At 54.0% G+C, this 22,836-nt stretch overlaps 2 protein-coding genes and 2 long non-coding RNA genes across 8 annotated transcripts in view; 2 read left to right on the top strand and 2 right to left on the bottom strand.

Annotated features, from left to right (window-relative positions):
• The window catches only part of LOC147229601 (uncharacterized), an 8,956-nt gene extending 5,855 nt beyond the window's left edge, over window positions 1-3,101 (bottom strand). Inside the window, exon 1 of one of the 5 annotated variants that reach the window (XM_086155147.1) lies at window positions 3,017-3,101. The gene's annotated coding sequence lies outside the window, so the exon portion shown is untranslated. Of the gene's footprint in view, window positions 1-858; window positions 934-1,297; window positions 1,421-3,016 lie in introns of those variants that run through there. The other 4 variants (XM_086155148.1, XM_086155149.1, XM_086155151.1 and 1 more) reach the window with 4 other exon arrangements.
• Window positions 3,051-22,836, top strand: LOC147229598 (IgGFc-binding protein-like). The gene is given in 19 exon segments (XM_086155797.1): window positions 3,051-3,133; window positions 5,327-5,441; window positions 5,508-5,546; window positions 5,548-5,721; window positions 9,427-9,489; window positions 11,995-12,160; window positions 14,398-15,636; window positions 16,009-16,358; window positions 17,040-17,337; window positions 17,705-18,303; window positions 18,383-18,950; window positions 19,104-19,369; window positions 19,443-19,664; window positions 19,919-20,438; window positions 20,512-20,711; window positions 20,866-21,007; window positions 21,108-21,436; window positions 21,510-22,074; window positions 22,160-22,836. Coding segments are annotated over 19 exon segments (6,615 nt in total).
• LOC147229600 (uncharacterized) lies at window positions 6,441-8,745 on the bottom strand. Its single transcript, XR_015106849.1, has 3 exons — window positions 8,614-8,745; window positions 6,679-6,838; window positions 6,441-6,556 (listed from the first exon to the last, which is right to left on the bottom strand). It is a non-coding gene; the product is annotated as an uncharacterized LOC147229600 (long non-coding RNA).
• Window positions 9,794-11,433, top strand: LOC147229599 (uncharacterized). The gene is made up of 3 exons (XR_015106848.1): window positions 9,794-10,256; window positions 10,340-10,412; window positions 10,546-11,433. It is a non-coding gene; the product is annotated as an uncharacterized LOC147229599 (long non-coding RNA).

The raw sequence follows: 22,836 nt of genomic DNA, 5'->3' as shown, positions 1-22,836 counted from the left end.
GGTGGCAGGAACGGTTCCGGGCGCAGCTCCCGAAGGCGCCGCTGATGTGAAACGCAGATGGTTCCAGCGCAGAGGCGGGCGGGCGGGCGGACGGACGGAGCCGCCAGCTGTTACCGAAAACACAATGCAAAACCCGGGGGGTGATTTAAAAGAGGAAGAAAAAATACAAATAAACGGGAATGAGCTCTCTTTCGGTGGAAATCCTGCGCGGCGGCCCGATGGGAGGCCGCGGCCTCGGCGTGGGACTCGGACTCGCCGGTTGATCTTCGTGCCAAATGCGCTCATGCCGTGGGCGCCGTCCATTGTTCCCCCCCCGGCAGTGAGTGACGGCGTGGAAAAGGAGCGCGGCGGCGCTCATTGTTAAGGTGCGGATTATTAAATGGGGCTCTGAGGGACGGCGGCGAACCTCCACGGCCGGCGGTCGCTGAATCACAGGCCTCCGCTCGCCACAATGACAGGAAGCGGCTGGTTCTCGGAGCGGTTTCGGATTCTCAAAGTCGGGGGGGGGTCAAGAAGGAAAGCTGCTGCGAGCGTTTGAGGTGAGGAGCGTCTGCGGTGGAGATGGATGATACTCGCAGGGGATCTCCAGATGCGAACAAAAGAAATCCCCTTTTCTGGATTACATTTCTGGGCGAAATCACGAAACCTGTCCGGATCGGAGGAGGACGTCGGATTGACCACATGGAGTCACGCAAAAATATAAAACCAAATCTACCTCAAACCCATCACCTCCGACGACACCCGAACGCCACCGAGTTTTTCAACGTGTTTTTTGCGACGGTTTTCTTAAAAGTGGGAAAACACACGCGCCGGCGCGCACGCACGCAGCTTCGGATGTGGTTAAACAAACAAACGTACATGCAGAGACGGGCTTCTTATCTGCCCCAGGTGATAACAGTCCTCTGTTCAGCCAATATTCATCACTGATAAGACGTCTGCCGCGCCGATAACACCTTCTCCGGCGAGTCGAGGTGAAATTAGATAAATGGGAATAACAAGACTGAATATGAAGGTAGTTGGTGTGAGAGAGGAAGATCCAGAGAATAGGGTTAGATGGAGAAAGTGGACTCGCTGTGGCGACACCTGAAGGGAAAAGCCGAAAGAAGAAGAAGGAATAAGAAGACTGAAGCGCGACTTGTGCCGTTTCTGCACGGACGAGTAACGACCAGGAAGCGTCCGCGGCTCAGCTGTTCATTCGCGTCCCCGGCCTGCATCTGCTGCCCGGCGAGGGCGAGGGGGGCGAGGTGGGGGGGGGGGACGAACGCAAGAACGAGGAAGACGAAAAGAAAAAACTCACCGAACCTCAGTTCATGTCAGTCAGCACTCCGTCACCTGCGCTGAGTCCGGCACAGAAAGCAACGCACATGTGCTCCGAGCGCCACTTGTTGAGCAACTGGGAGGATATGAGTGTCGGTGACAATGATAGGTGTGTGTGTGAGGGGGGTTGCGGCGCATAAACACACACACACACGCCCCCCTTCCCCACCCACGCCTGCGCAAATAAAACCCCGGTGAGAAACACCGCCATCCAAAACAACTCTTGCGGCACTTTTAGAAAAGGCGTCCGCGTCGCAGGCGTCTGGGCACGTCCGCCGCCGCCGCCGCCGCCGCCGCTTCGCCCCCCTTCTTATCAGATCCAGACAAAGCCGACGTTCGCTTGTTTTGTTCACAAACACTATCTCAGCAGGGGGGCATTAAGGATTCTGAGAATCCGGTCCCCGTCCGATGCGCCGAGCAGAACCGAGGTGTAAACACCCGAGTTCTGACACGGCGCCCGGCTCCAGGAGAGCGGCGAAGGTCACGGAGCTGTTTTGGGGGAAACCCTCGGACCGCGTGCGAACGCGGGCCGGATCGGCGCCGGAACCCGAAGAACGAGGCGCTCGCCGTCTTCCGAGAACCCCGGCGAGACGCCATCAGCTGGAACCTGCAGCTGCGTCAGTCAAACTTCCCCAAAACCGACAAGGGGATTCACACACACCTACACACACGCAAAACACACACCGTCAATGCGCTCGCTCGGCGCCGGCGCCTTTGAGCGAGGCGAGTCCGGTAACACAGGACCCGGGTGGGATCGGACCGGGAACCTTCTTGCTGTGCAAAGAAAGATGTCCACCTTTCTATGTCTTGTTGCAACGGAAAGTTCTTTGTGTGTGTGTGTGTGTGTGTGTGTGTGTGTGTGTGTGCACAGCGGTTTCCTGAGAGCGGAGATATAGCTTCCTGCGACGAGAAGCCACGCTTCATGACTCGTGAAGTTTTTTTTTTTTTTTTTTTAATTTATCGAGATCGAACGGGAACGGAGGCCAACCGGCGTCTGAGATCGATTTCGGCGAAATGAAAAAAAATTAAAATAAAAAAAATGGAATTAAATCGTAAATAACGCGATGATGATAAATTAAAAAAAAAAAAAAAAAAAAAGATAATAAAAAATGATTCAAATAAAAAATAATTTAAATAGAATATGAATTAAAATGAAATGGCGTTCTTCCTCATGGTTTCAACAACAGCTGTTTCCTGGCGTTGTGATGAGGTCCCGGCTGAGGGGCCCTCGTGGGGCCCAGGTGTGCTAATTCACCCTTTTCTTTCTGGAACCTGTCGCTCAGGTGGCCGGTATCAGCGGGGCGTCCGGGATTTTTAAAGTTTCGGTTCGTTTCCGTTACCGTTTAAAAATAGAGGCTAAAAAAAAAAAGGGTTTTCGACCCACAGAAACCTGTGTTGTTGTTGTGTTTTTTTGTTTTGAAGCGCTTCCTGGCCCGTTGCCTCCGTGCACGTCCACCTTCTCTTCTTCCTCCCCCGCCGGTTTCACCAGACACCCCGTCCGGCTTCCAGTGATAAACTCTTTAAACAATGAAAAGCAAACGCTCCGCCGCCGGCGCTCCGAGGGGAATCTGACGCTTCCCGTTCCACGGAGATCGATAATCGCGTCGGATCCGCCCAAAATCGACACCGTCTCGAGGTGAAAAAACGCTCTCCGAGTCGTCCCGGCATCCAGAAAGGCGGAAGAAAAGGCCGGACTTACGTCTGGCGCCCGGCGTGGTCCGAACTCTCCCGCTATGTTGCCGCTGGCGCACCAGGATCCGCGTTCTCATGGAAACTGTCAGCGGTTCCACACGTTAACACAGGTGTGCTCCGTCAGGTGCGAGGAAAGGCGTTTCATTGGCCGACGGGCGCGTTGAAATCCGACACCGCCGGCCTTATCGCTGCTCGCTGAGTGTGCTCACCTGCCTGCGGGGGGGGGGGGGGGGGGTCATAACTCAGCTCAGAAGGCCCATGGAGTTGTTTCGCAGTGAGAGTCTTTGTAGCTTCTCCACAAAATACCGCAGCTTGAACATTTAAAAGATTTGTTTGCCGATTTGTTTTCAACTGGATTTTCACCGTCCTGTCGCTTCTCATTGTGGCACCAAACCGGGTCTTCATCTCCTCAGGTCCAGAACAGGCCAGTCCCCGTGAGATGTTCCTCTTCTTGCCCCCCACAACGGCCACGAAGGTTCTGGAGAGCCCTTTTGCGCAGCTGGTCCCGGATGGTCCACCAGACCCATCAGTGAGAGTGGCTAATGTTCTCCACCCTCGGAGTGGAGTCCACAAGACCCGTCACAACTCTCACCTCCTTCTGTTGGTGGCCACCTCCTTCTCCTAACTCCATAAGAAACCCATCTGCCAGATGGAGCTCACCAGCAAGGCCCAACGGACGGCGGACGTCTGGTCCCTGAGGGGAAGTGGACTTTGACGCCATCACATAGCACTAAGGAAGTGCCATTAAGTTGCTTTTACAAGTTCTCCAGAGCTCCTCTCTGGTTGAGGTTCTCCTCCCTGCAGGCAGAGGGAGTTGCAGTTGGGTTTACCTTCTCCAGGGGCAGCTGGGCATCGCTCGCACTGCTTTGTTGTGAATGCGCCGCCCCTCCTTCGGCAAACACGGGAATGAGTTCCAGTTTCAGTGTTTACAGTTGTCGCCGTCAGCTGCGAGCGTGACGGCGAGAAGAGGAGGAGGAGGAAGAAGGTCGTCCCGGTTGTCACCTCAGATACGACGATCCACGTCACGAGCGACGGCCCTTTCCGACTTTATTTACGGCGGATCCTCCGCCTCCGACAGCGCGTCTCTCCGTGGACGTCCGCCGATGTTTGATTCATCCGATACGACGCGACATCAAGATAACCGCTCTCGCTGTGAAGATTTAAAGCGGTGTTAAATTCTCCCGGAGGTCCAACTTCACGCTGCTTCCTGATAAAACGGTTCCTCCTCGCACCGACGCTGGATCCCGGCCGGGTATCTCAAATACTCATTTGTACCCAGCTGTGTCACGTTGCATTGTCACACTAACGGTTTTGATCGCGGATAAAACATTAACTGAAAGGTGTGCTTACACTCTTCCTCCTCCACCACAACCCCTTTCCCTCTCACACAGCTTCCAGTGTGGTCGCAAACGGAAGTTCTCCATCAGAAATGCAAAACCGCTCTGCTTTTGAAAACAGCCCTGCATGGGGCCGCTCTTACCGTCGCACCTTTTGATGGAGGAGATCCGATCATACCGGTAGGGGGGCTCCAGCGACGCCTCCATCCAGACCGCCCTCCCCGGCGTGAACGCTCTTATTTCCGTTCGGATTAGCATAGCAAGAGCGTATTTGAACGCCAGCGCCGCCCGCACCGTGCAGATGAGCGTTCAAGGATTTAGCATCTCCTTACAGAAGAGACGTCTATCCCGGAGGTCGCCGGCCAAGAGGCGGAGTTCACCCTTGACCAGTTCATCACTGGCGCGACCGGCGCTAATCGCTGCACCACCAAGCTGCGGTTAGCGCTCGCTTCGATGTGCGAGGTTCTTTCCCTCCTCCTTAGCCCGGGTCCAAAACCGCACGACAGCTGCCGACCGCTGTAAACATCAAGGTGGCCTCATTTTTAGCGACAAAAACATGCTAACCGTTTCGCGAGCTTCACTTCGCATCGGCTAGCTAGCGCTATGCGCTAACCAAGAGGCCCGACATACCTGCCCCCGGCCCCGCATCGAGTCGTGCCAGTGCATCGAGGGATATCTGCCGAGAACTAGAAGTTTGTCGAGCCAAAGCGGCGTGCTTGTGAGATCAACGGTTCCTACCGTCTTCCCCAGCGAGAAATTTTGGATTGACCGACGCCTCCAGGCGAGCCGTGGCCGCCAGCCTGGCTCTGCTGTCATGTGTGCTCGGTTACGTTGCCAAGCTGGAGAGCGCTTTGTTCCAATGGCGTCCTGGACTGCCGTTCAGAATTGCCTCGGGGGAGTTTGCGACCGGAGGAGGTCCTCATTATGCTACATCGGATGGTCGAAACTTCCAGAAAACCGAAGCTACCTTCTCACATCAGATTAGACGTTCAGGACCGGATAAGAGAAACCGCCGTCTTTTCCTCACGGCGAGTCAAAGTAACGGTCGACGACTCTTCCATTAGGTTTTCGCACGATTTGGCTAACAGGGTCATGGTGAGTCATTTTATCAGATGCACAAACCTTTTTCTCTAATTGGTGTTTATAATTACTGTGTTTCAGGTAAATGGTCCGTCTCTGCGTTTTCCATCGGTCCTGCAGACGAGGCGAGGTCAAACTCTACATGACCGGACACTCAAAGTGCCTCGAAACTATCGTCCACAACGACCCAGACATCTTAAAAGTCCAGATTCCCCGGGATCCACGCCGGTCGTCCCTTCGGCCTCGGACGACCTCTGAGCTCGGCGACTGGACACCGAAGGAGCGTTTCCAGATCTGATCCCCAAGAGTTCTTCCATCGCTACGCTAAGGCCTCCGCGCCGGCAACCGGACCACTCCGTGCCAGATTTTGGCCAGTTGTGTCGCTTTCTGCCGAGAAGATTCCAGCTTCTGTTGTAAGTCGTCATCACATTAGGAAGGAACAGTTGACCGGCTGACGGTGACGACCATCACTGCTCCAGCCGTGTGTCTCCTCTAACAGCAGGGGCTACAAGGGTATTTAAGGGTATTTATTGAACGAATTTGTGAGAACTTCCGGCCCAAAATGTGTCAGTCACAATGACTTGCAATGTAAAAAGTAGATCGTGTTGCCGGGGATGCCGTGTGCAGTGCTCGGCCCCCAGGGGTCAACACTTTGAGACCTGGATTTGACTGAAGATGGGAAGCGTCTGATGAACCTGAGCCGGCAAGATCAACTTTGTCATTTGTTTTTTTATTTCTCTCAGAGCTGTGTGAATGACAAATAATGAACTGCTCTGTGGTATCTTGAATGCAGACACATTTGCATGCCGGGATGCAGGAAACTGAGGTCAAACCGTGGACGGCAGACAAGGGCCGTAAGTGGTATCTCTCAATTTTTAATGCTGTTCTGCTTGGTCTTACAAAGTAAAAGGGCGGCAGAGTGGCACAGCGGTTAGCGGTTAGCTTCCACCTCACAGCCAGAAGGTCCCTGGTTGGTTTCCAACATGGGGGGGGGGGGGGGGCTTTCTATGTGGAGTTGTCACGATCTCCCTGGGTCTGCTTTGGGTTCCTCTTAGTTTCCCCGCAGTGGATCAGTCCAGGGTGAATCCCACCTCTCGCCCAATGACAACTGGGATAGGCTCCGCCTCTGCCTGCAGGATAAGCGGTGTATATATAATGAATGAATACCAGTAAACACGACGGACCTGTTCGTGCATGCGCTTTAATAATTAACCAACACTAGATTTGTCAGGTGGATTTAATACGCTGTAACTTCTCTCCATCCCGCAGCGATCCGGAGGCCTGAAAGGATCTCGGCGAATGTGTCGATGCATGTTCTGAGCCCTCTGGTTTCCTCTGGCTTCCCCTGCCCCGTCACCAAGGACGTTCAGATATCTGAAGTGATCGCTTCCTCCACGGACACTGCTATACGGCTAGTAAACATGTAGCATAACATCAGACTTGAACATGTGCTCTCACCCAACAAGCTGGTGGATTGAAAGCTAGATGTTTACTCCTACCGAGCAGGTAGCACGCGCTATTAAATGCTAATGTCAGTCACCGATGGCTCGACTCAAACTGTCACCTGGATGTGTCACGACTGGCAGTTACCGATCCCTTTGTGCGAACGCCTCCAATTTAGTTTGACGAGAGCTGAAGAGTTCAGGATAACCGTGAGTCACCATACGAACTTGGCCTTGTGACCCGGCACTCGTAGCCTAAGGGAGGGAAGCTGCACCGCATAAAGACAAGTGACTCCTGACGGTTCAAACGGCTTGTTGTCTTTCACCGGGTTCAACTGTACTCATCACACTCATCGGTTTCTCCTAAAGTAGTTTCAGCCTTGGCTTCCTCTTCTTTTTTTTTTGCAATAGAAGCCATTATGTGACTGAAAAACAGGGAACAGCGCGCAACAAGTGAATGAAGGGACCGAACAGGTCGAGGACTTTCACCCCGGTCGGTGAGGCTGTTTCCCGGCGCAACCCAGGTTTCGTCGGAGAATTCGAAACCTTTGTAGCCATTTCTTTAGCAACTGAACCTTTTGGGCTGACGAGTCGCGCCCTGAGACGAGTATTTGTCACTCCGAGCTTGAATTCTGTGGTGTTGATAATGCAGTCTGACACGGTGTTCAACATCTCCCCGGAGAGTGGGCGTCGGATATCCGCTTCTGACCATTTGCACTGAGCCCGTGGACAACGGTTATCAGGCATGTGCGATTATCGCCAGAGGTTTGATGTCCTTGAGGTTCAGCGGGTTTGTAGTGAAGCTTCCGTTGTGAGCACCGAGGTCGGTGCTCTTCCCTTTGTGAGCGCGAGTCGTCGGCCAAGCCTCCAAGTCCTGCTGTGTTGGCTCCCTCTGCAGGCTAATGGGCTTCAGAAGAACCTGCCCCGTCACCTCCATCCAAGTGCACTGCAGAAGTATAGCTGCACAAACAGGGAGGTGCCGTGGAGTCTCGAGCGTTCATCTCACCGGTAAATATGCTAATGCTACTTGTGGCCCGTGTGAAAACTAACCGTGATCCGACCGGTGACCTCGCAGGTCGCGGCACGCCGAGGCATCTCCGCCCAAACCACTTTTGGGAAAAGCTCGGGGAAGTGCACGGGATCCCTGACGTGTCGAGGGCTGTCTGGGTGGAAGTTGTCCAAAATGTTCATCTGACCAGTTGGCACAGTTCTCTGACCCCGAGGCTGGCGGAAAGATTCTGAAAGCTAATGGACCATTCAGACAGTGTCATAACAAAGTGGACCCCACCAGCTTTTACAAGCGCTGCATCAGTGACCTGTGTCTTTATAGCGCTCTCCAGCCTGCAGCGTGTCGCTCCCCGGCTGAATATACTGCCGTCTGCCTTTCCTGAAAGGCTGCAGTTTATGCCTGGAGGAGCCCTGTGTTTTGCTTCGAGTATTTATGTGCTTCCTCTCTGCGGTGAAAGTAAATGAATAACCTCTGTAACGGCATCCTTTTACATTTGATACCATTTATAGGGTTTAAGCACTTTAATTACTGTTGGATTAGTATTCATCACATGAGCAAATATTGGAGATATGTGTCCGTGTTGGAGAAAAAAAACAACCTATTCACGTTTTCATCGCGCCCACAACCTTCAGGCTGCCGTGGACCACTAGATGGTACTAATGTATCACTGGTCAACCTGGACCTTTCAGGCCAATGCCCTCCTAAGTGACCACTTGTCTGACTCTACTGGCGTTACCTTTTTAGCTGGAGGACAAGGAGCCGATCAGGAGCCTCCAAACACCGAGGGGAACTGCCTTCGCGAAACAGGTTAATCCAGAAAACTACGGGTACTCGTGCCTCGACGAATACATCAGGGAGGTGTTTACATGTGAACGAAGCTGTGTTTGTCATTCTTGGGGGTCAACTGACGGAGTGGTGACGATGAAGAGCGCAGGCTTGGCGGGGTGGAGTTCAAGGCTGCTCCCCCCGAAGCCAAAGCGGCAACACATTTGACGGACAGACATTTGAATTTCACGGTTCACGTAACTGAAGTGCAGTCACGCGCTTCCCGACCGGCTGCCGAGCCAATTTCAATCACGCCACCAGGCAGACACGTACAAGTCCACGTCAATCAAATGGCTCGGAGGATGTCACAAGACGTCCTGGGTGATATTCAGGTAATTCTTAAACATGTTTTAACCCGTTACCCGATGGGTCATCGGCCCGCAATGTCATATCTCTTTCCCTTCTTGATCAACATGGAAAGAAATCACTACTACATTCTTTCTTCAAGCTAAATGTGGTCTACTAGCGCCTTCCAGATCTTCTCTGACCTCTGCATCGAATGCCCCGATTCCTACCCCAGATACTCCGTGGGCTTTCAGGTAGTTCCACTGAATGCGCCGATGACGCAACTCTTCCCAATGGCACATATCTCCAATATTTGGAGTTGGACTCTACCTTGCACCGTGGCCTTCTGATTCAGCGGAACAGGTCGCTCTTCTCTTGTCTGGATTCGGGGTCACCAAGGAAAGTCCACACGGTGTGCGCGTCTACTGGCGCCTTCCAGATCTTCTCTGACCTCTGCATCGAATGCCCCGATTCCTACCCCAGATACTCCGTGGGCTTTCAGGTAGTTCCACTGAATGCGCCGATGACGCAACTCTTCCCAATGGCTCTGTGTTTTTTCCAGTTTTCGGAGTTGGACTCTACCTTGCGCCGTGGCCTTCTGATTCAGCGGAACAGGTCGCTCTCCTCTTGTCTGGATTCAGGGTCACCACGGAAAGTCCGCTCGGTGTGCGCAAAAAAAAAAAAACGTATGCATCGCAGGGGGTTAAAAGCTGGAATTGTCAGTTTGAATTTAATATTTGAAAGCAATTTTAATGTTAACCTGTTTCTTTTGATTTCAGTTCATTGTCCCCAAGTTTCAAGAGGACCGAGGAGAAGTCCTGTTTGATTGGAAGACCGCCATTGCCGTCGCGACCCACATTAAAAGGGCAAAGTCTATGGGCTTCTGGCGATTTTGACGTTCATGATGAGTGTGCTGTAAATATACCAGGGTACCCTCCCGTGAAGACAGGTGCGGAGCTGGCCCGGGCTTATCGGATCTCTGATGGGGACCAAACCAGCTGGACTGGTTTCAAAAGAGATCAGATGACCTTGCTCTAGGCTACGCTTACAGTCAACGCCTCAAGGCATGCAGCATTATGTGCAACGCTTATAGACCGCCATGCTCTGGATGCCTCCTGTCACTGTCAAGTCAATGCAGACACTTTCTATCAAAGCTGTGAAATTGGACCTCCTGAATCGCGGACAAGCTGCTCTTAACCAGTCTGTGAATTCATATTCCATTATTTGTGAAGAAGCCAGGGCTGAGGAGCGCAGGGGAAGTGAGAGAGGGTGAGTCGTGATGTCAAGAAACATACGGCATGGACATATTGCTGTCAAAATTTTTAATGAAACAGTCTGTTACTGCATGTCAGATGCTGACAGCCACCACAGGACCTGTAGCTCCGCTCGTCCAGCACCCTGTGAATTGACCCCCTCTGTATTTTGGTACGTATGGAGAGCTGTTCCTGCAACAGGTTGGTTTTTCCCTGCCTTTGTCCTGAGCCTGGAGGTGCTGTGAGCGGCAGCACAGACTCCAGGGGCAAATATCACTGCTTGAACTGCACTTCCTCACGACCAGATGGTTGCGATTGTGGGCCATCTGCTGGAGAGAGTGACTGCCGGCCGTTCCTCTATCCGAGGGGAGTCGAAGGCAAAGCGCCACCATTAGGAGGGTCAACCTGGGCCACTCAACTGTACCGTTGGCACCAGGTTGATGGATATAGCACTTTGACTCAAGGTACAGTTGTACACATCTAGGCCCTCAAACCAACTCCAACCCCACCTTGAATGAGTCCTTCTAAGATCACCACAGAATGCCAGTTGCCTCAAAAGACTCTTTCAAAGCGCGAGCACTTGGCACTGTCAGTTTCCGTCTTCCAGATGGCCGTGCGTGAAGATGACCCAAGAAGACTTCTGGTGACTATGTTCTCCTTGTTGAAGCCAAATTAGCAGAGTCGTCCACGGCTTCATCCAGACGGAAGTTGTTCAGTGCAGGCTGGTAAAAGTCAGCTGTTTTCAGAACCTGTACCAGTTTTTGTTTGTCAAGCAAACTGGAACAATGCGTGCAGAAAACACCTTAACCAATCCTGAAGGCCTTCAGTTGTGGAACTGACACTTGAACAATCTGCATCTCGGGAATGTTTGGCATTTTCGGTGGAATTCTTTGGTCAAATTTATATTTATGAAGTCATGCATTATGGTTTGGGATATTTGTCTGCCTGATACCCGAATGTTGCCTCGTGGATGCTAGAAGTCAATATTTAGTGTTTTAAAATATTAGATATCCTTGTTGCAACTGCATTTCATGGGCGATAGCACTTAACCATCCTTGTGTCACCAAGTCCGAGATACACGACTTGTAGGATTAATCTAGTTTATGCACGTCGTCTTTGCCCAGTTGGACATTAAAAGCTTCGGAGTTGTAAATGTGTTCCCTTAAAGCACATTTATCATACGGGCTTTTAAATGCAACTTGCAATAATTGTCATTTTGTTGCTGTGAATGCAAATTACGTGTTTTAAAATAAATGTATGTGACAACATCCCAAGGCACTGTCGTAAATCTAAACCCAGAACCAATTTGGCTCTGGTCTTTTAAGGTGGTCGAGCAGTTAGACAGTTAGAAGATTGTTCCCAGAGATGTTGGTGCCGTCCAGTATCGTGTGAAAAGGCAGCCTGCGGCCTGAGTGGAGGTGTTCTCTCAGGAACCGTTCCTTGGGACTTAAAGTAGACTTTAAACCTAAAGTCTGTCACTTCCAAGCCGGCTTCCAGGTCAAGATCTTCTGGAGGCCGGAGCTGAGCTTGGAGACAAACCTCTCCCAACTTGCCACTTGTCACTGGACCTTGTTGTCAGAGTTCCAGGTCTTTTACCTCGTTTCGGATCCTCCTGTTGTCACCTGGTGAAGGTCACCACCCACTTGAGGTGGCGATCATGTGCTTAAACCAGGTCACAGTAGTAGTTCACCCACCTGCTGCACTACCCAGGAGATGGATGGACACTCCCTTACCTTTTTGTCCCTGACATCCAGCTTGACACCGAGGTCACGGTGATCTTTAGGACAGACGATCCTCTGGAAGAAGAGATGGAGGTCAAAGTGATGGCGGCCTCCCTCAGGATCTCTCCCGGCCTCTGTGGAAACCTCACCTGGAGAATCCCAGACCTCGAAGGCTTTTTGGTCACGACTCCTTTGGCCGGTAAGTGAATCTGCACTTTGGTCAAAAGGGGAACTCATCATCTACAAACTTCTCCTGCACTGTGGGCGACCGGAGCCAATCCCAGCTGGGATCGGCCAACCTTTCGCCAGCTCTGTCACACTTTTGGGCCATTTTTGGGTCTCCAAGTAGCCCGGTGCATGTTTTTTGGACACGGGGAGAACATGTAAACTCCACATGGACCCAAACCGCGGATCTTCTTGCTGGGAGGTGAAAGCACAAACCACCGCGCTGCCATATTTGTGAATTTTTTTCTTTATTCTTTATTTGTCTCCACCATGAGTTCACCTCATGGACTGTTAAAATGTCATCACTGATTATTTCATATCAATTATAAACTTACAAACCACCGTTTTTTGTCTGTCATTAAAACCTTGGATGGACTCGGGTCAAAGTGAATTCCGTGCCCGTCGTAAATACCTTGCATCTGAAAACCCCGCGCTCTGGATTGCAACGGGGTTTTCTCTAAATCTAGACTTTGTGAAACCAGGTTTAGATTGGGGTTTAGATTGTTTGAGCCTCAAGTTGTATCTACTCACTTTCTATAGAGTCTCATTGCGTCCTGCTCTGGAGATACACATTAGTTTATGCATGTCATGGATAAAGATGATGCATACGGGTAAAATTGTTTGTCCGTGCAGGTGATAGGGCACAAAATAATGGCAACAATTGAGGCTAATCTGAGCTAGAATGTGAAACTAAACACACACTTTGTATCCAACGTTTGCAAAGGTGATGGTGTTTCTCTCCCAAACCCAGCCCTAATATCAAACTAGTCGAAGGACGGTTCAGAAGCTCTGAGATAACTCCCGTGATAAGTTGAGATTGGGGTGTTATCGCGCTCGCCGTCCCGCCCTGCCTGCTGTAAAATGAATATTTGGTCACACCAGAATCTACAAGAGGGCTGAATGTGAGCAATGATTAAATTCATCCGTATTTTTTTGTCTTCCTGTTGTTGTTTTGAAAGCGGAGCGCCGACTCGCGCCGGCTGAACATCCGTGATATTTTCCATCTTTTCGGTCGCTCGGATCTGAAACGGCGTCGGCGGTCCGCGGGGCGCGCCGGCGGCGAGGGGGGTTTCGAACACCACCTTCGCTTCGGGTCGGCGAAACCGGGCGTGTTTGGGAAAGAAAAAGATGACTCAACACGTGAAGTTTGTGTTGAACCTCAACGCCTTAGTCAACATATGGCAAGACCCGAGAGCGGCTGCCAGGTTCTGCCTTAATTTGCTTTAGAGGTATGGTTCTGTTGTTTCACGGTCGAACCCTACGGGCCTCCCCAGCTTTGATTGGCCGTGTTGTCGCCGGGTAAAATGCATATAAGGGGAGAGGGCTTGAAATGACGATTGTCGTCCCTTTGCCTCCTCCGTGGCAGGTAAGTGCCCTTTCCAGACCGGCGGATCGGCCTCCCCGGGGGAAATCTAGAGACCGAATTGTGTTTTGAACGTCTACCTTTCAGCCATGGGAACCCTAATGCTCCTTTGCGCTCTGGGGGCTTCGCTCTGCCGTAAGTACGCTCTGACTTCTCTGTTCTTTTTTTTTCCCCGGTTTAAGAAATTTACAAGTGCATTAAAACACGACGGGTGTTTAAACGTGGGAGTCCTAAAACTCCCGGGAACGTGACGGCTCTCATTAATCCCGTTATTAACTGCAATTCCCCCAAACCTCGGCTTAGCCGGAGAGTGATTGCGTTCCGGGCGCCACGCGCCGGGTTGCCGACCTCGTCCAATTGAAGGCATTGTTGTGAACCCTGAATAAATCTGAATGTTGAACGTGAAGAATTTGAGCGCCAGAGAAAAAAAGACGCCCGGAGAAGATTGTCATCTAAATTGAAATGTTCTTTTGTTGAATCGCATTTACCTATTAAGTGCTATTGAGGAGGAGGGAAAAAAAAAAGGATACCGAACGAGTGAGACGGGCGCGTAATCGCGAAGCCCCGGTCCTCGACCCGGCCCGGGTTAATGTTAAACCCACGGCGAAGGCGGAGATATTGATAATATTTCCATTATGCAATTACATCGTCTGCATAAGTGACTTATTGAGCGCCGGCGAGAGGCGGCGAGGGGATTATAAATCTCTCTCGCCGGTTATCGGAAGAAAAATGATCCCTTCATTACGGACCGGCGTCGATCGCCTTTGTAAACTTTGAACCGCCGCTATTTTGCGGCCCGTTTCACGTCGACGCGCGCGGGCTTGAATTTCTCCGGCGTTATCTTTCAGGTCCGGCGAGCGCCATCGGGGCAGGGAGGGAGTTCGCCCTCTCGTTTATGCAGAACTACATCCCAAACTACGACTCTCCGCGCTTTCAGCTGTTCATCAGCGCCACTCAGAGCGACGCCAAAGTGACGGTGCGAGTGCCTCCTTTGAGTTTCGAGCAGGAGAGAAATCTGAAAGCCGGCGAAGGCGTCACCGTGAGCCTCCCCACGAGCGTGGAGCTGCACGGCAGCCAGATATCCCCAAACACCGTGCTCGTGGAAGCCTCGGCGGACGTGACCGTGACCTCCTTCAGCTACAAGCTGTACACGGCGGACACGGCGCAGGTTTATCCCATCTCCGAATGGGGCAGCGAGTACTTCATCTTCACTCCTGAAGCGTCCCCGTTCGGCACCTTCAAAGAGTTCTCCGTGACCAACGGGGACAAGAAGAACCGAGTGGAGATTTTCCCCGCCGGACCGGTCGTGTTCCAGAAACGCGTCTACGAAAGAGACGGCGCGATGGTCCTAGATCTCCAGCCCTACCAGAGCGTGCAGCTGCAGAGCGTGTACGAGCTCACCGGCACCAGAGTCGTCTCCCGGAGCCCCGTCGCCGTTTTCTCGGGTCACTCCTGCACCTGGCGCTTCTCCAAATGCAACCACGTCTACGAGCAGCTGCTGCCGGTGAGCAGCTGGGGTTCGAGCTTCGTCGTGCCTCCCCTGAGCTTCCAGAGGAGATACGACAGCGTCTACGTGCAGGCTTCCCAGCCCACCGAGGTCACCGTCCGCGGCGCCCGCCAAGATGTTTTCCGTCTGAACCGGGGGGAAGTCAAAGAGGTCCGGTACCACCCTCCTGAAATCCTCTCCGTCCGAGCCGATCGCGGGATCCAGGTCCTCCTCCTTTTCAACGGGGTCCATCTGAACTGGTTCCACTTCTTCGACCCCTTTCTGATGACCGTCCTGCCCGACGACCGCTTCTGCACGTCCTACTCCCTGGACGCTCTGGAGGGCTTCGAAAACAAAGCTCTGATCGTGGCCAAGACCGACGCCGTGGCGGAACTCCGCCTCGACGGCGCGAAGCTTCCCCGGGAAGCTCGCTGGAGAGAAGCCGGGGGGACGGATTTCTCCTGGGCTGAGATGTCCTACAAACCAACCCCGGGCGCATCCAGATTTATCCTCTCCAGTTCCGGTTCCGCTTTCGCCCTCTACGGTATCGGAGTGAGCCAAATGAACGGTTACGGCACACCGGCGCAATGTTTACAACCGGGTAAGAAGCTCGCGCTCGTATTCCTTTATTTGTTTTCGTCTGTTGTGTATTTTTTTCAAACCATCCAAACGTGGATGCGACCTCACCGCGCCGAATATCTCATTATGATCCAGAAGTGGTCGCTGCCACAGCTCTGACACGCCATCTACTTTCATTTAATCCTTTTGAATTCGGGTAGTAAGAAGCCACAGCGGTCAGCCCTTCCAAAAAGGTTGGATTCTGCGCCGAGTCTCCAGGTTCTCCACGTGGGGGTTCCTCAGGGTTCCTGCCGGAGTCCAAAAACGGGCCGAGGGTTCATCGGACTCGGACACGTGAACGGTTGCGTCGACCGTCGTGAATTTGGGATTCATTTCTCTGTTTTCGATTCGACAGGATCCGGGTCTTTGTCCTGCGCCAGCATCGCCTGTTCCAGCGACGAGGTGTGCGAGATGAAGGCTGGACGTCCCTCCTGCGTCTCCAAGCCGGCGGACCGAAAGCGCGGCGTCTGCTGGGCGGCCGGAGACCCGCACTACCGCACGTTTGACGGGCGGCACTACAACTTCATGGGCACGTGCACGTACACCGTTGCTAAAAATTGTGCGAAGGACGCTCTGCCGGCCTTCGACGTCATCGCCCAAAACGAGAACAGGGGAAGTCTCAGGGTGTCCTATGTTGCCATGGTGATGGTCAAGGTGTATGATGTCACCATCACTGTGATTCGCTCAGAGGCGGGGCACGTGAGGGTGAGGCGCCCGATGTTTTACCCGTTTCAGGTCGTTACCTTCTCCTTTGGGCTTTTCCCTTCGGGGTCTCCACCGCCAATCCACCTTCTCCATCTCACCCTCTCCTCTGGATCCTCCTCTCTCACAACAGCTACCCTCATATCTTCTCTCACGACTTCCATAAATCTTCTCTTTGGTCCAATTCCAGCATCCGTCTACCAATATATTCTCTATCCCTCCTCCGTCCATGACCCGACCATCTCAGTCCGGCTTCTCCGACCTTCTCTCCAAAACATCTACCATGTGTCGTCCCACTGATGGACTCCTTCCTGATCCTCTCCGTCCTGGTCGCTCCCAAAGAGAACCTCGACATCTTCATCTCTGCGACCTCCAGCTCTGCCTCCTGTCTTTTGGTCATTGTAGATGTTTGCAGATCATCTCACCTCCACCTTTCCATTCCTTTCAGGCTGATAGTTTTCTATCTCTTCGTACCCCTGACTCTTTTCTCCACCCATTCCAACCTGCTTGAACCCGTTTCTTTATCTCTTTTCCACGCTCTCTGGACCGTTGACCCTAATACTTGAAATCCTCCAACCTCTTGAACTCCACTCCCTGTAGCCTCAGGATTACCCGTTTCAGGTATTATCCTCAAACTGATGTCCTCAACTGTCTGCTTCACGTGAAACCACCGTCTCTTTTCAGATTAACAACTCTATGTGGTCCTTGCCGATCGCCCTGAACGATAACAAGCTGACCCTGACCAAGAGAGGACGCTCTGTGGTCATCGAGACCGACTTCGGTCTGGACGTCCGCTACGACTGGGAGTACGCTCTCGTGGTCACTCTGCCCTCCAGTTACGCCGGCAAAACTTGCGGTCTCTGCGGCAACTTCAACGGCGACCCCGCCGACGATTTCGCCACGCCCTCGGGCAAACGGGCGGACAACGCCGTCGCTTTCGGAAGCAGCTGGAAGGTACCGGGACTGGTGAAAGACGCCCCTTGTAGAGATGAATGCGTGGGCGGGTGCGAGCGATGTGAACACAGTCTTATGAAAAGGTGGGAGGGTGAACTTTTCTGTGGACTGATCGCCAAAGAAATAAATGGGCCTTTCGGCCGATGTCACGCCGTGATCGACCCGAAAGCATACCTGGAAAACTGCAAATATGATGTATGCATGGGAGGTGGCCTTCGACATTTCCTCTGCAAAGCGCTGGAGGCGTACACCGACGCTTGCCAGCTAGCTGGAATTCAAGTGCACGAATGGAGGAGCCTCGCAAAATGCCGTGAGTCGTCATTGCAAAATTCACCAAAAAAATGCACTATTATCTTCATCTCGGTCATTTAGATCTCTTGTCTTTCTCCCTTAAGCTGCCAATTGTCCACCCAACAGCCACTATGAGCTGTGTGGCAGCTCCTGTCCGGCCACATGTTCCGATCCAAGCGCGCCATCCAAATGTCGTACCCCTTGCACGGAGAGCTGCACGTGCGACGCCGGCTTCGTTCTGAGCGGAGGTCAATGTGTGCTCGCCGCCCAGTGTGGCTGCAGCTACAAGGGCTTCTACATCCCGGCAGGGGAGTCATTCTGGGACGACCAGAGCTGCCGACGGCTGTGCAAATGTCCCGGCGGGGGCAAAAGTTTGGAGTGCCGAGATACAGGCTGCGGGGCCGGCCGGCAGTGCCGGGTGGTCGAGGGAATCCGGAAGTGCCAAGCGGTGTCCCGCAGCACCTGCCAGGCCACGGGTGACCCCCACTATTTGACCTTTGATAAGAAGAAGTTTGACTTCCAGGGCACTTGCGTGTATCAGTTGGTCGGACTCTGCTCCAAGGATCCCGCGCTGGTTTCTTTCGACGTGCTGGTTCAGAATGACCACAGGGGCAGCAAGGCGGTGTCCTACACCAAGTTGGTGGAAGTCAAAGTGTTCTCTTACAGCATCGTCATCACAAAGACTTACAAGGGCCAAATTCTGGTAAGATCTGCGCAGACCTCGACCTTCCCCTGTCTACTGTTGTTCTTTGTGCTCTATCCATGACTTCCGTCTCCTCCAGGTGAATAACGAGCTGGTCAACCTCCCGGTCACCCTCGACGAGGGTCGGTTGTCGGTGTACAGGAGCGGCTGGTACGCCGTCGTCAAAACCGACTTCGGCCTCCGAGTTTCCTTCAACTGGGAAAGTGCCGTTTTTGTGACGCTGCCCAGCGCCTACATGGGGGCGGTCTGCGGCCTCTGCGGCAACTACAACGGCAAGTCTCAGGATGACCTGATACCCAAGAGCGGCGACAAGCCCGTCCCGGCGGCGGTCTTCGGCGCCAGCTGGAGAGTTGCCGAGATCCCGGGATGCGTCGACGGCTGCAAAGGGACGTGTCCGGACTGCGACATCACGGAGAAGATTCAATATGAGAAGGGGGATTTCTGCGGTACTCTGACGGATCCCAAAGGGCCGTTCCGGGACTGCCACGCCATCGCGGACCCGGCCGGATACTTCGACGACTGCGTTTATGATGTTTGCCTGTACAAGGGCAGGAAGGACGTGTTGTGTCAAGCCATTACATCGTACACATCTGCCTGCCAGGCTGCCGGGGCCAAGGTGTACAGCTGGAGAACCGACCATTTCTGCGGTAACGCATTCGCCGATTGTCTAATTTGAGGCGGAGTGAGAATAATCGGGAGTATGGGTGAAGACGGTACGCTTCGTTTAGCGTTTTGCGGAATTAGCCGACTTCGAACCGAACAAAGCATTCATTCGTCAACGCGCCGCTTCTTCTCGATAGGAATGAAATGTCCGGTCGACAGCCACTACGAGGTTTGCGCGGATGCCTGTCCGGCCACTTGCCACAGCTTGATCCCTCCGCGAGGCTGCGACGCCCGGTGTCGGGAGAGCTGCTCCTGCGACGAGGGATACATCCTCAGCGGGGATCGATGCGTTCCCTTCTCGCAGTGCGGCTGCCTCCACGACGGTCGCTACTACCGCGTCGACCAAGTGTTTTACCCCAACGGGAAGTGCGAGGAGGAGTGCCTGTGCGCAGAGGGCGGAGAGGTACCGTACATCAGGTCGTAATCGTCTCCGGAGCTACTTCGACGCTGCGTTTATCTTCTCTCTCCGCCCTCAGGTGCAGTGTAAGAAGCTCACATGTGGCCCCGATGAGAAGTGCAAAGTGGAGAACGGCATCCGGAAGTGCCATCCTGTCGGCAAAGGTGTCTGCCACGCCTCCGGTGATCCGCATTACCTCTCTTTTGACGGGCGGGCTTTTGATTTCCAAGGAACCTGCACCTACACGCTGTCAAAGAGCTGCGAGCTGGAGGGCACCCACCTGCTCGCCTTCTCCGTCCAGGTGGAGAACGTGCAGTGGAATCAGCTCATGAACAACAAAGTGGTTTCTGTCACCAAGCTGGTGGCTGTGGAGGTTTACGGTATCACTCTGATCATGAGGAACAACATGTTTGGAGTGCTGGTGAGGATACGGCGGCATCGTGTAAATGGCTGGCGAAATGCACCGCCAGGAATTCTTATCCGTCGTCTGTTTTCTTCTAGGTGAACGGCGTTTTTAACAACCTTCCCCTCAATCTCAAAGATGGAGCCGTGCAGGCCTATCAGGAAGGAATCCATTATGTCATCCGCACTAATTTCGGACTGTTTGTCACTTACGACCTGGTCTATCACGTCACGGTCACGGTGCCCGGTAACTACCGCGGTAAGGTCTGCGGCCTGTGCGGCAACTTCAACGGCAACCGGAAAGACGACTTCCAGATGCCCGACCGGCAGCTCGCCGACGACGCCAACGTGTTCGGAACGTCCTGGAAGATCACCATCCCGGGCGTGGTGTGTGCGAACGGCTGCGAGGGCGATCGGTGCCCCGACTGCAGCGACGCCCGGAAGGCCGTGTTCTCGCAGGCCGCTTACTGCGGTATTGTCAAAGAAGCCAAAGGACCTTTCGCGGACTGCCACGGCACGCTGGACCCGGAGCCGTATTTCAGCGACTGCGTTTACGATTTGTGCGCCTCCAACGGCCACGGGAAGGTGCTGTGCGACAGCGTGGCGGCGTACGCCTTCAACTGTCACATGGCGGGAGTGAACGCGAAGAACTGGAGGACGGCCTCGTTCTGTCGTAAGTGACGAACGGCAAATCCGTCGGCTAACAGATTCAGGCGTTGACACGTCCCGTCCGGCGATGCTTTCAGCCATGAAGTGCCCGCCGAACAGCCATTACGAGGTTTGCGCGGATCCCTGCTCCGTATCCTGCCCGGGCCTCACCGAGATAGTCCAGTGCTCCGCCGGCTGCATCGAGGGCTGCGAATGTGACGCCGGCTACATGTTCAACGGCCAGACGTGCATAAAGGACACCGACTGCGGCTGCTATGACGATGGGAAAACCTTCAAGGTAGAGTTCATATGTTTTGTCCTTTTAACTCCACCCTCCGAACGGCTTCGGAGAGGAAGCTGCTTTTGCGGGTCTCGGACAATGTGCCGTTTATTATCGTGGCGGAGAATAAACACGGGGTTACGAAGCACGCTTACGAAGCCGTTTCCTCCAGCCCGGTGAGGTGATCCTCGAAGAGGTCTGCGAGAAAAGATGCTCGTGCAGCGCCGCCACCGGACTCACCTGTGAGAAGCACTCCTGCCCGCCGGACACCAAGTGCGCAGTCAGGAAAGGAGTCCGATCTTGCTACAACACAGGCGAGAAACCGAATCCGCACATATTTGCAACCCGTCCGCCGATGCGCGGGGAACGTTCTCGGCGGCTTGAAAACCACCGCCACCCCTTCGTTCACCGCAGATCCCTGCAAAGACGCCAGGTGTCGGTCGAAGGAGAAGTGTCGCGTGGAAAAGGGGGAAGCGGTGTGCGTCCCGGAGTACTCGGGGGTCTGCTGGGCGTGGGGGGACCCCCACTATCACACCTTCGACGGGCGCCACTACAACTTCCAGGGCACCTGCAAATATGTCGTCTCCAAGACGTGCGGCGACCGGGACGGTCTGGTCCCGTTCTCGATCGCCGAGAGGAACGAGAACCGCGGCGGCTCGGCCGTTTCCTACGTGAGGGAGGTGGACGTGTCCGTTTACGGGCTCACCGTCTCCATCGTCAGAGACCAAGTCGGGAGAGTCCGGGTAAGATCCCGCGTTTCACGTGTCAGCGTGGCATCCGTGAGTTTTCCGCATTTGACGTGTTTCTCGACTTCAGGTGAACGGGAGGCCGGCGAATCTACCCGTGTACCTGAACGACGGCCAGGTGTCCGTGCTTCAATACGGCCGCACGGCGATGGTGGAGACGGACTTCGGCTTGGTGGTCTACTACGACTGGGACGCGATGATGGTGGTCAGACTGCCGAGCAGCTACTACGGCAGCGTGTGCGGCCTGTGCGGCAACTTCAACGGCACCGGCGATAAGGAGCTCAGGAATCCCGCGGGCCGGATCGTGCCCTCGGTGACAGAGTGGGTCCGGAGCTGGAGAACCTCCGACCGGGACCGGTCCTGCCGGGACACGTGCCGGACCGGTTGCCCCGGCTGCGACGCTAACCGGAAGAAGCTCTACGAGACGGAGGCCCTCTGCGGCGCCTTGACGACCGGCCTGTTTCGGAACTGTCACGCCAAAGTCGACGTTCGGGCTTTCGTGGACAACTGCGTGTACGACATGTGCGTGACGAAGGGGGACAAGAAGATGCTCTGCCAAGCGGTGGCCTCCTACAGTGGACGGTGTCGTGAGGAGAAAGTTATAATCGAGCACTGGAGGGAAAAGCTCGGCTGCCGTAAGCGCCCCGCGGTTACTCATCCGTTCCGTTATCTCGGAAGATCGCGAGTTTGCTTAAGTGTCTTTCTTTATCTCGGATTTAGCCATGAGCTGCCAGCGGAATAGCCACTATGAAGACTGCGCCAGCCCGTGCCAGCCGTCCTGCCCGTTCCCCGAACGAAAGCCGACCTGCCGAGGCGACTGCGTGGAGGCCTGCGTGTGCGATAAAGGTTTTGTCCTCAGCGCCGGCGTTTGCGTGCCGGCCGAGTCCTGCGGTTGCTCTTATCAGGGCGGCTATTACAAGCCGGGCCGGCGCTTCTGGGCAGACGAGGCCTGCGGTCGCCTCTGCGAATGCGACGCCAAACTCGGCATGGTGAAATGCCACCGGGCTTCCTGCTCCTCCGAGGAGACCTGCGCCGCCGTGGACGGGGAGCCGACCTGCGTGGCCACGAGCCGGGCCACGTGCGTCGCCTCGGGGGATCCCCACTACCGGACGTTCGACGGGCGCAGGTACGACTTCCAGGGCACCTGCGAGTATCAGCTGGTAGCGCTGTGCTCGCCGCGCGCCGGCCTGGTGCCCTTCAAGGTGACCGTCCGAAACGACCACCGAGGAAGCAGAGCCGTGTCCTACACGAAGACGGTCTCGCTCTCCATATACGACCATACCGTCACCGTCGGCAGAGATTTCCCCCGACGCGTCCTCGTGAGTATAAATGCGGATAAACCGTTAAATAAGTCTCTCGGAGGCTCCATTTGTAATCTGACGTTTGTGTTGATTTGA

Source organism: Fistularia commersonii, chromosome 11 (assembly GCF_037954325.1).
Source record: "Fistularia commersonii isolate RoL2024-O1a breed Wild chromosome 11, RoL_Fcom_v1.0, whole genome shotgun sequence".
NCBI lineage: Eukaryota > Metazoa > Chordata > Actinopteri > Syngnathiformes > Fistulariidae > Fistularia > Fistularia commersonii.
Note: the sequence above shows the minus strand (reverse complement) of the source record. Positions and strands in the feature narration are given on the sequence as shown.